The sequence below is a fragment of the Pistacia vera genome, unplaced genomic scaffold (genome assembly GCF_008641045.1).
Source record: "Pistacia vera cultivar Batoury unplaced genomic scaffold, PisVer_v2 Contig217, whole genome shotgun sequence".
NCBI classification, from domain to species: Eukaryota; Viridiplantae; Streptophyta; class Magnoliopsida; order Sapindales; family Anacardiaceae; genus Pistacia; species Pistacia vera.
The window spans coordinates 751491-764495 of NW_022196021.1; the positions used below are offsets into that span (position 1 = coordinate 751491).

A 13005-nucleotide genomic window follows, 5' to 3' on the forward strand; every position below is an offset into this window, starting at 1 on the left:
AAGCAATCTAAACCTACGTTTAGCATGGGCAGTTAGAGTCACTGCTAAGCAAATATTTCGCCAAGTTAGAAACTTGGTGAAGCTCCATGAGGTTGTTAAACTCATAGAGATGATCATACGAATTAGAATTCCCTCCAAATGCTCGCTTATTGGGCATTCTAAACCTTGACGAGAGAGGAGCAATCAACACTGCTGGAGAAAAGGGAAACACCTCAATGACCTGCCCTCGCTCATTCTGCTGAGCTCTAAGTTGATCCAAAGCTTGCTATAACTCTTGAATCTGAGAAAGCGGAGCCACCTGAGGATCACTTTCTGCAATGTGGGTTCGCTCCCACAATTGTGATTGAGGAAAGACTGCAGATCAAACTCTTCTTCGCCTTGGTCGAAACCTCTGGCATACCTTGACACATATTGGCTAGAGCATGTGAAGGCACTGAATGACTTAGGGAGTTATCCCAACCTCCACAGTGGTCAAAACCGACTTGTGTTTGTTGGGTATTTCCCTCGCGGTGATGGTCGGAACCATCATTCTGGCAATAGTAGGAATCTTCATGTCGTGCACTCTTGTGGGGGTGCCTATGCAATATGGCGTGAGACGGCTCATGATGTGACATACCACCAAGTCGCAAAGCCACAGGTATTTTACCTACCTCACGACCGGTATTCATTGGCCCCTTCGAGCCTCTTGGCCCATTGTCAGCCACCTATTTTCCCTTATTTTGACACACTGTAATGTATATGGTATGAGCTTTCACTTGTTTTCATGCTTTAGCGCAACCTACAGGCATTTTTAGAGGTGGTACTGCCTTGTCAAAATTGGGCAGTACGACCTGATCCAAACGATCTAACCTTTAGTTAACCGTTTGGAGAGTATTATTGAACCTCTCCAAGTAATTCATCACAACTAGATCGACTGAGAGGTCGAGGGAATGTTCGCTGCAGTACCTTGAGGAATTGGAGGCACTTCGAGAAAAGTAACATCCTTTACCCGGGGGATTTCCTAGTTGTTGGTGCTAGTTCGCTCGGTTTCAAAACCACAAGCCATTTGTTCACAAGTAAAACTGATTGATCAAAGATTCTAAATGAAGAGCGGATATAAAATCAAGTCCTCCTTCTAGCGCCAAATTGTTAATGCGTGATTTTGACACCAATGACTCGTACGTGCAAAGTGCTAAAGTGTTCTTACAAATTACACGTGAATGATTATAATTAGATACAAAGACTGAATAATAAATGAGAGATGTGATTTTTAAAGTGGTTTGGATGCTTAAAGCAAATCCTACGTCCACTGTTTCTTTTATATATGAGAGATTACAAGGGATCACGTATAGCGAATAGTGAATAGAGGTACAATAACTGAGTATTCAGAGAGAATATAAAGTCAGTCTCTTTCCCATAGGTTATCTTTGCTCTAAAAATAAATATTAGAATCAGAATGAGGGTTCAGTCTCAGAATCTCGAAAATGAGAGGGAAAATCCTCTATTTATAGTAGAGGAATTCAAGGTGATGATTACAAACCTGTAAGTGGGTAGGTACCGTGCAAGTCCTTCCTTGCCTCCTATTGGCTGATAACTTAAGAAATATCCTCAAATTATCTAGGGCTTAGACATGTGTGCGGTCCTCAGTCAGTCACAGATGAAACCTGAATCTGCTAAATTGGTGACAACCATATTCTTTCTGCCATAAAGCAACATGGCAACTCCTGGACAGGGCAAATCCTTCCTAAACTCTGATTGGTGTTTGTTAACATAGGCTAACGTCAACCCTGACTTTTTAGGCATAACACAGTAAATTATCAATTGACTCAATTTACAAAACTAGTTTAAAATGATCATAATTCAAACATTTTAAAAAACAATCTTTTCATGCTATATTTATTCAAATATTTTTTCTTGTTTTATTGTTAATAGATCTATGCTTGCATGACAGGGATGAGGGATGTCAAAAAGCTAGAAGTGAAGGGTTTCTTTGTAATTTTTATTTGATTATATTTATGTAGTAAATTATTTAATTAATTAATTAATGGTTTTGAATAAGAAATTAGTAGGTTCATTAATTAAGTTCATCTAACCGAAACTAATTACTATTCAAAACCATATTTTACCTTGAAAATAATTTTAATACTTTTTAAAATATTGTTGTGTTATTAAGATATAACATTTTTTTTCTCTTTTATAAATGAAAGTGTCTAACCAGTTTACATATACTTCAACAAATCTGTTAATATCTTAAAATTATAAATTGGATAAAAGTTCTGACGACGGCCTATTAGAAATAGAGAATAAACTCAATCTTAAAACTTTTCTAGTGATAAATCTAAAGGTCTCCATCTATCTCACCACTAGGACAACCAAAAAAATATAACTCATTCTTTAAACCTCACAAAACTTACGATAGCAGTTAAGTTCTGTAACATTCCTGCCAATATAACCACATACAAGAATAAAAAAATGCAGAAACTCTTCAAAACCAGCCATGGATATCTCTATCATTTCCTCAAAAAGAACCCTACATTTGTCGTACCCATTTCACATCTCCACACCTCCACTCAAACCCTTGACTCAGATTCGAGGGTCGGCTTTATTTTCAATGAACTGGAAGAGATACAATCCTCAAACCCAAATGCCAGATCATCATCACAGGCCCAAGAACTGTCCATTTTTAGTGAAAGAAATGAAGAATTGGAATCAACGGTTCAGATTTCACATCCGTGGCCAGAGTGGGTGGACTTGATGGAATGTTTGTTGAAAAAAAGGTACTTTGATGGAGATGGAAACCCTTTTAACAGTAAAAGTGATGAGCTGGGTTCGAAGGAAGCAAATTGCATTCGTACTGCATGCCTTAATTTTGCCCGGGATCGCTTTAGTCTTATAAGGTATGGACTTATGAAATGTGCCCGCCACCTGTTTGATTTTATGACTATGAGAGCGAAACTTACATTTATTTGCTTGAACTTTGCTTTCTTATTCATTTGAGTGTTTGTTTTGTGTTAAGATTTTTGGTAGTGAAGGAGCTAATCTTTGGTAAACCTACTGTTTAGTGGGACTTATATCTATGAATAGGATGATCAATAGGCATGTCTACTTGTTAGGTAGTAATGACATTTCATGGGTAGTAATAGGCATTCGGCTCATAAATATAAATATCATTGCTATATTTAGTATAATGATTCGAAATTTCCTTGTAACTGATTTTTGTAGTTTTATTAATAATATGCATAGAAGGTATTTGTCAAAACATTTTCATTAGCATGTTATAATCTCTTTTGCATGACTTGGAACATCATTTACTTGAACGGTTGGTAATTTTAGAATGAAAAACTACGCGTCATGTTTTGAAACATACTTATAAATGATATGAAAATATCGTTTTTGTTGGAAAGGATGTGTCATAAATTGTTAACTATATCCTTTTAGTATTGTCAAAGCTCAAATTGAGTATTTTGCTAAACACAACTAAATAAGATATTGGTGGTAAGTAATGTAAAGAGCTCGTATAAATTCTAGAGAATTCAATTAAATTGTGACAAACATCAATTAAACATGGAGGTTTAATTTTAATTAAATTTTGAAGAAGTTTCAACTAGGTTTTTACATATTGAACCACTTGGGTGTGGTGTGCTATTAACCTAATTGCGATCAACCTTAATATATTTAAGGTCCAAAGAAAAGAATTATGTATTGAGTTATTATTTATAGTTAATAAAAGATTACTATTTGAAGATAAAGTTTAATTAATCATTATTTAAATGATTGATGCATTAGTTTGTAATCTCTTATGTTTATGAAAATGTTATCACAACTTTACTAAACTCAACTTCAATTTTTCTTTCTCGTTTTTTTTTTTTTTTTTTTTTTTTTTTTTTTTTTTTTTTTACTAACTCTAGCTCTTTAGAGTTGTATCTACCCATAAAGGGCCAAACATCACAACTGCAAAAGAATTTAGAAAAACTCAAATTCTTTAAAACCAGCCATGGGTATCTCTATCCTACTCTCAACAGGAACCCTGCCCATATCGCATCTCAAAAACCCAAAAGATCCCTGGACTCAGATTCAAAGCTAGGTTTAATTTTCAATGAAATTGAAGAGCCATAATTCTCAAAATCTGGAAACTAAATTTTCATATCATCATCAGAAACCCCAAGGTTGGTCTGGTTTTACTGGACCAGCGAGAGAAACTATGGCCTGAGCGGGTGGACTTGATGGAAAAGGGTACTTTGATGGAGATGGAAACTCTTTTAATTGTAAAAGACATAGCCTGGGTTTGAAGGAAGCAAATTCTATCCATACTGCATGGATAAACTCTTTTCCAAGTAATTCTCTCTGTTTGAACACTGTGTTTCTGTACCAGAAGTTACCAGTAACTTTTTGTTACTGAGGTTTCAAAGGGTTAAAATTTCAGAGTTATACAGTCCTCTCTGTTTGCATGGATTCTGAACTTTGTATATCTTAGAGCTTATGCTCTCCAAATGGGTTTTCTGCTAGGTATTTCTCAAGGAAAAATATTCAAATAATTGCTGGATGCGGATGCCCAAGTATAGACAGGAAAGTTGTAAACTCAGGGAAGCGTCTAAGGGCACATGTGGGCATTGACGAAGGAAATGTACGTACAGAGTTTTATTTTTAACATTTGCCTCTCTGTTGATTTATCCATAAAAAAACTCTTTTTTTGCTCAAATGTTTTGGTTTTTAAATTATTATATCCTAAAAGAATAGATGCTTAAATGAATCATCATTCATTTATTACGTGCACTGAACATGGACAACCATCTTAGTAGGTTTGCAGCTCCTGCAACTTGAGGGGAAACTGTGAGAGGGCATATGTTAAGGCACGTGAAGATGAAGGTGGACGAACAGTGGATGTTATGCGTATTTTGTTAACATATGGGCTTGATCCCATTACTGGTACCGTGGAGAACAAGCCATGTCTAAACAAATTGGTTAAAGAAGCAGTGAGAAGGCTGCTGAAAGAAATGGTGGAGTGTAGCACCAAGGAACCTGACTCCAAGCTCTCAAGTGATGGACCCTTGAAAGAGAGGGGACCAGTTCAAGATCATTTAAGTCCACAAGGAAGCCACATAAATGTTCCAATGAAGCAAGGAGATTGGCGTTGCCCCACGTAATATGACTATTGATATTTAGCAATTTAAAATTTATAATTCTTTTTTGTATGTTTGTATAACATATTTCCCTGTTTCTTTCATCATGTAGATGTAACTTCCTAAATTTTGCAAGAAATATTAGGTGCTTGCGCTGTGATGGTTTATTTCTGGATAGACTTAGGCAACTGAGGGAGGATCAGGATCACCTTCCACTGAAGAAGGGGGACTGGATTTGTGATAAGTAATAATTGTTCAGAATTTCTGACTTTCCAATTCTTGTGGTTCTATTTCTTACTTTCATTTCTTACAGATGTAATTTCTTGAACTTTGCAAAGAATACAAGATGCCTGCAATGCAAAGAAAATCCACCAAAGCGGAAACTCAATCCCGGGGAGTGGGAATGTGAATCGTGAGTGCACTTCCATATTTAGTCTTTGTAACTCTCTAGATGTCAACGTGCAAATAATTCCTTTTTAGAAATGTGTCCAACATGATTAGAGGTTTGTGTTTTTTAGGTGCAACTATATCAATTTCAGAAGAAACATGGTTTGCTTGAAATGTGATCATAGACGACTAAAATCATCTACTGCACCCAACACTTCTGCTCAATCACAATATGGAAATGGAGGCTATCAGAATCGTGGTGGATTAAAGGGTATAAATGATAAAAATGAACTGAATTACCATAATCAAGTTGGGCAAGATAGACAAAGTCAAAACATAGGTGCAGATATGTGGAGATTTGTGGAGGAAGAGAGTGAAGACGATGATCAATCAAATTCTAGATTTGTTGATTTTCCCATTGCAGGAGGTAAGAGTGAATTGTCTCGGAATCCAAAAATCAGAGAAAAATGGAAGCTTGAGATATTGGAAAGGAAAAGAGGGACAGTGAGTAGTACAAGAGAAAATGACGATTCTAATGCTACTTTTAGCCAGAGAAGGTCGGACTTCATTGAATCTACTGATGACGAAGACATGGCTGGATGGTTTGGGCATAAATAAAAGACAGAAACCGAATGATCAATCTGTAATGAAAATTATCCAGATTGGCTAAAAAGAAATGCATTTATTGTCAAAAACATAGCAGTTTATAGCGATGGTTTGATTAAATTTACTGGTCCCAAGTTACTATTTGTCTTTGCAAATCAAGCTTCGTTGGCTCTCTGCTGTCATGAACAAACCACAGAGAAATGAAAGCTCACCATGTTAACACCCAGTTGCTTCTCATTGCAACTTGAATACTGTCACTGTATACACCAGTTTGTACAAGACACGAATCTTAAAAGTAAATTCTTGGATGAAATTATAGCTTGAAAATCTCAGTCAGATTTTAATTCCTTCGATGCGTCTGACAGCCTATAGTAATTTACTAGTGATCTGCCACCTAACTCCTTTGTGAAGAACCTTCTCATATAATCTGCATAGGTGAATTGCTGAAAATGAGCTGGTTTGTCAGGTGATATTAGCTCTGGGAAAGGTTGGTACAGGTTATTCATCTCGCTTGCGCCAAAGAAAACTGCAGTTGAGATTCGTGGTTCAGAGGATGGATTAGCCAACACTCTATGCTCCACACTTTTGTATTCATCATTGGACATAATCTGGAGAAACAAAGGTAAGCAAATAGAAGTTTTTAGTTCATGATATTTCATTTAAAAATCTAGAAGTTGAGCTGCAATATTTTCTAATCATCATAACTTGTTTTCCCTAGAAAAATTGTATTTTCTTCTTTACTTTCTCATCAACCAAACATCTCAATTAGTTCACAAATTGATGCCTAAATCCGAGAAATCAACGAGAAAAGACAAGTACTTCAATACAAATCTTTGAACATGCATTTTCACCTGAAGAGCATCTCCAGTGTTGATAACAAGAGTTCCAGGGACAGGTTTAACATCCACCCACTCTTCACCATACTGAATCTGCAACCCACCTACATGATCCTGAAGCAAAACCGTCAATGCTCCCGGATCTGTATGAGGCGCAATCCCCACCGTCAGATCAGCCTGTGGACAGTACGGATAGTAATGAGCCACCATCGCCCTCCCTTCCAGAAAACTCATCTCCTTCAACGTCCCTGTCTCCACTCCCAACCCTTCACACAACAGCCCCATTAAGAGCGCACCTAGCCCTTTAACACGCTCATTCCATTCCACCAACTCATTTCTGCATATTTCAGGAATTTCTTCAAGCTCTGGTGGGGTTGGACCCAGCCTTATCTGCAGTGTGTCCCTGCAAAATTAAACAATTAACAACGTACTTGTATAGCAAACTTTTAATTGAGTTATAAATGAAGAAACCATACTTCCATGTTGCAGCTTTGGAGTGAAACAAGTCAAGGTTCGAAAAGAAAGACATGCCGACCGTCCTATCTCTACGTACAGCCGTGTCTTGATCTCGGCGGGCTGTTCATGAAATGCTTTGATAGCGCTAATCAGACGCGCCAAAACCTCCACTGGAATCCCATGATTAACAACCTGAAAGAACCCCAGCTGACGTGATGCAGAAGCAATCTTTTCCACAATGGTGGCTCGCAAGTCAGTGTCAACCCCGGACAAGTCGATGGTGGGAAGGAGGTGAGAGTCGGAGGAGTTGGGCTTGGGCATGAGGGTGGATAGTGTTTCAGGTGGGTGGATGAAGAAGCCGAGAATGGTGGTGATGCCGGCGTCAACTAAACCTTTGACTCCGAGTTTTGTGTCGTCGAAATGCTGGACATCTTTGGCCCTGTCGTTGAATACTGTGCTCATTTTAAGAGTGTTCTCTTGTTTTGGGCTTCGGTTGTATCTTTATATCATGAATAAAGATACGATTGAAGTGTGAGCCGGCTAAATTTTTTTTTTTTTTTAAAGGAAACGAAATCATTCATAGATTTGGTTAATGACATATAAATGCATGTAAAATCAATTCGTTAAATGAAGATAAATTATATGTTAATTGAATGGCAATGCAACATTACATAATATTATTAATTTCTATCTAAATATATTGGTTATCTGGTTGTTCTTTCAAGAGTAAAGATTGCAGCAATGATGTTAACGTTCATATAGCATGTATGAATAATACACGTATTCATATGTTTATTCAATAAAATCTTATATTATATATATATATGTAAAAGAAGGAAAAGTAATGCCTGAAATGAAGCTCATTTGTAAAATTTTGTTGCTTCTGATTGGCATTATTGTAATAGTGTCACTGTGTACACAGGCTTGTGCATTATACAAATTATCTTAAAGATTACATTTTTACGTAATCCTTCAATCAGATTTACATTGTACTTCATTCTGTTTTCTCAGTGCCTGACAGCCTATAGTAATTTACTAAAGATTTGCCATCCAACTCCTTTGTGAAGAACCTTCTCATATAATCCATATAGGTGAAGGGCCGGAAAACAGCTGGCTTCTCTGGTGATATCAACTCCGGGAATGGTCCACACAAACAATCCTTGTCGCCCGGGTTGAAGAAAACTGCAACCGAGATTCGTGGTTCCTGGGATGGATTAGCAAACACTCTATGTTCCACACTTCTGTATTCATCATTGGACATAATCTGAAGAGCCAGACGTAAAAGCTCGAGGTGAAAAATGTGTAACAAGCAGTAGTTCAATAATTTTAATTTTCTGAGATACAAGGATTACAAGAATCTTATATATATTGTAAACGGAGTTAGCATAAATGTCAAGTGTTTTCAAAGCTTTTTACACGTTTAACCAATTATACATCTCCTCAATAAGCGCACTCAGAAATTCACAGAAATTGGAATAGAAACTTATACAAAGGACATATGTTTAGTTGCCCCAATTGAAATCAAGTACGAAAACATAAAAGTATCACGTAAACGTAGAATGGGGACAAAAGAGAAACGTTTTCAAATTAACAATATGATTGTTTCATTCACAAATTCTGAAAGTTCAGATGCATCATTGAGCTAACCAGTAAGTTTCTGATCTTCTTTAAAAGGAAAAAGAATATAAAACCTACTTTCATATTAGCATCTTCACCAGTTAGTTGATCTAAACAAATAGTTCTTGTTTCTCGTAAGTGAAATATGCCATTTTTCACTTCCATTTTAAAGTACTGCAGTTTATTTGCGAAAATTAGATCAGGTTATTAATTTATATTCTCTTTTCTTTTTTTTTTTGAAGAGTGATGATGGGGAGAACATAAGCGAGCTTACTCATCCCCTCTTCACAACCATCTCTCATCCATTTTCAAAGAAAAAGAGGTATCATTTTCACTCAGAAGTAAATAATAAAATCATAACAGTATATTAACATCCTGAAGGTTTCCAACCTTTATAAATTATCGCATAAAACTTAAAACTTCTTTACCTGAAGTATATCTCCAATGTTGATAACAAGAGCTCCAGGGACAGGTTTAACATCCACCCATTCCTCACCATACTTAACCTGCAGCCCACCAACTTGATCCTGCAGTAAAATTGTCAAAGCTCCTGGATCGGTATGAGATGTAATTCCCACCGTAAGATCAGGCTGCGGACAGTACGGATAGTAATGGGCCACCATGACCCTCCCTTCCAAAAAAGTCATCTCCTTCAACCTCCCTATCTCCACTCCCAACCCTTCACACAACAGCCCCATCAAGAGCTCCCCCAGCTGTTTAACATGCTAATTCCACTCCACCACCTCTATTCTACATATTTCAGGAATTTCATCAAGCTCTGGTAGGGTCGGACCCAACCTTACCTGCAGCGTGTCCCTGAAAAATTAAAACAAGTAACCATTTCATTCTCAACCATATATGTCCTTGAAAATTTCCCAAGAAAGTCACTCAGAAAATCTGTCAACATCTTTATCCTACTATCCCCTTTTGAATGTCGTCCTATTCTAAAGGAAACCTTCTCTATAGGTTAACAAATAACGCAAACTTCCCCATCATTGAAAAAGGCAAAGGCAAACTTTCTATCCGCGTGTATTTTGGCTCAAACTTGAAACTATCCCCTATAATAACCCAATTGGCTAGGCACATAAAGGATGCGTACCCCATTGCCAATTATGACTCATGTAACAATTACAAATGAGTAGAACTCACCGTTATTGGGCGTCCCAAGTAGGTGGGTAGAACTCACCCTTACATAACCAAGGTGGGTGCCAATCTCACTGAGGTATACCAATTGTAACAACTACAAATGGGTAGAAAAGAGTGCCCAGGTGGTTAATAACCCACATGCCAAGCCTATTCCAAGCGCCGTGGGACTCAATTAGAATAGTTATAATCTCCACCTACATTTCTATATAAATTCGTACATAATATTTGTACCATGCGGACCTAAGATGGAGAATCAAAATTTGTACCAGAACTCAAATACATTCAAGATTTTGTCTTTTTCCTCACAAAAGAAGTAAAAAAATATGATGTGACATCTCAAATGAATTTAACTTTCCATTGTACTTTACCTCCAGCTAGCAGCTTTAGATTGAAACAAATCCACGTTAGAAAAGAACGAAACTCCCGTCTTCATCTCTCTCCGATACACCCGCGCCTTCACCTCCGTCGGCTGTTCATGAAACGCTTTAATACCTCCAATCAAACGCTCCAAAACTTCCACGTCAATCCCATGATTAACCACCTGAAAAAACCCCAGTTCCCGCGATGCACGGCCGATCTTCTCCACAATCGTCGACCGCAATTCAGACTCCACCCCGCCCAAATCAATGGTGGGAATGATATTGGATTCGGGTCGTGCACCTGTCTCGGGTCGTTTAAGGTCAGATAGAGTTTCGGGAGGGTGGATGAAGAAACGGGGAATGGCGGTGATGCCAGAGTCAACTAGACCTTTGACTCCGAGTTTTGCGTCGTCGAAGTTTTTGAGTTCTTGAACTCTGTCGAGCGAGTGTTGGTGGGTGTTCATGGTGATGAATTTTGTGGGTTGTGTGGAGTTTTTGAGAAAACGAGGACGATGAGATTTGAAGGAAAGTGGTTGGCGGAGAACGAACTTGATGAAGTAAGAGTTGGTGGCATCAGAAGTTTTGACTTTTGAGTTTTTGGAAGATAACGCCGGCACCGGTTTGGTTTGGTTTGGAAGTAACTGGTATAAACAATTATTTTTTTAGTATTAAAAAAATAAATATTTTTTAATACTAATGTAATGTTTAATGTTTCACCAACAATAGAAAAACTTTTATCATCTCAAAAATTAAGAAATTTTTTGGTTTTCTTCTCTCTTCTTCTTCTTTAACCATTCTTTTATATTTGATCATATCTTAGATTCTTAATAAAGGCTCACTATAATTCGAATTGGGCCAATTTATCAAAATGGATCACAGAACCAGTCCACTATGTTCATCGTATTACATCTTAAAAGTCTCACGCCAAATTCTTTTTATTGATTTGGGCCCGATAGTCCATACCATTTGGTGGCATAACTCATCAGAAGAAAAACTAAATAAATAAATACGTTTAAAGACAATAACATTAATGCAAAAACATAAATTTTCATTAGATTGGATTTCAAAGATTAGATTGGCTTGAATTAGATTTTTTTTAAATGATGTTAATTAAATTCAATGAATCAAAATTAATTTGTAATAATAATTGTAAAGGAATTATATTGTCCCAAAGTTGTTCAACCATACCTTTAATAAGGGTGAGCAAAAATTTTGGGTGGACTCAGAATCGCAAGGTACCTAGTGTTCCGGTTCCTACCCAAACTGATATTATGCGGATAAGTTCCAGTTTTCCAAATTTAAGGAACTGGTATTGTGTGATTTTGATTCCATCACTTCAAGGAATCAGAACTGACTTGAGGACAAGAATAGGGCTGAAATAATGGAAGACTGAAGACGCAATGATGGGAGATGGTGGCGGTGGCGGTGGCGGTTGGCATTGCGCATGGTGCAACGAGCAGTCACGCAAGCGTAGAGATAGCTACACAAACGATGCAGATTGGCAAGGACCGACGACGACACAACTCAGGTAGGGTTGGGGTTTTCTGGGATAGTGACGAAGAACCAAGATCCAACGGTGCTATATTTTTAATTTGAATTTTGTGAATATTGCAGGGTACTCAAAACATAAACCTACTTGACAAGTTTTGATTTTGGTTCCCAAGATTTAAGAACCGCACAGTACATGTTCCGGTTCTAGTTCCAGTTCCTAAATCTTAAGAACCGATACTGTTCGGTTCCTGTGATTTGAGCCAGATACCTGGACCGGCTCACCCTTAACCTTTAATTTGTAGCCTAATCTCTCTCATTCCAAACAATGACTACATAATTTTGTCTTTCATTACTTTTTTTATAAGAGAAAACTTTATATGAATTTTAAAACTTGTAATTCATTCATAGAAGAGAATGTCAAATCCGAATATTATAATTTTGGAAAATCCAAATTATTGTAAGCTGACTGAGAAAAGAAAAAGAATTTGACTAAGTTTCACGCTTTAGAAGATTGCAAATCAATTAACTAGTTAAAACATAGTAGTTAAGAGCACATTAGTTATTGTCATTTGGAGAATTCGAGATTTTGGAAATATAGCAAACGTTTGCATTTGAGAATATAAATAAACTTTTGAAAACCAAGAGAGAGAGGCAATATTTAATAGTCAGATTAATAATGGTGCATAACTACAAACAAGTAATAGTCAGAGTGTGCATTGTTTTTTTCAGGACAAACAAACATTTGAAATCAAATTATGGGTCATTAAGGGTGTATTTGGTTCATTATTTTGGATAAGATTTTAAGAATAATTTTGGGTAATTGGATAGGGGAGTATTACAAAGTAAAATTTAAAAAATTTTGGGTAGTTGGATAGGGAAGTATTACGAGGTAAAATTTAAAAATTTATAAAAAAACCCCTAAGGTTTATTAATTTAATTAAACACCCTAATATGTAAAATGACAAAAATACCCTCACCACCCATAGTGCTAGATTCCGGCCACCACCG

At 36.9% G+C, this 13005-nt stretch overlaps 2 protein-coding genes and 1 pseudogene across 2 annotated transcripts; 1 reads left to right on the plus strand and 2 right to left on the minus strand.

Annotated features, from left to right (window-relative positions):
* Positions 1–2358: 2358 nt before the first annotated feature.
* Positions 2359–6453, plus strand: LOC116130117 (zinc finger protein VAR3, chloroplastic-like). Its single transcript, XM_031415878.1, has 6 exons — positions 2359–2876; positions 4486–4603; positions 4779–5119; positions 5212–5343; positions 5413–5511; positions 5618–6453. The coding sequence occupies exons 1-6, from the start codon at positions 2452–2454 to the stop codon at positions 6102–6104; spliced, it is 1602 nt and encodes a 533-aa protein (XP_031271738.1). The 5' UTR covers positions 2359–2451; the 3' UTR covers positions 6105–6453.
* On the minus strand, positions 6328–7846 carry LOC116130024 (annotated as a pseudogene).
* Positions 7847–8208: 362 nt separating this feature from the next.
* Positions 8209–11091, minus strand: LOC116130118 (1-aminocyclopropane-1-carboxylate oxidase homolog 4-like). Its single transcript, XM_031415879.1, is given in 3 exon segments — positions 8209–8648; positions 9430–9817; positions 10516–11091. Coding segments are annotated over 3 exon segments (1113 nt in total). The 5' UTR covers positions 10971–11091; the 3' UTR covers positions 8209–8378.
* Positions 11092–13005: the final 1914 nt, after the last annotated feature.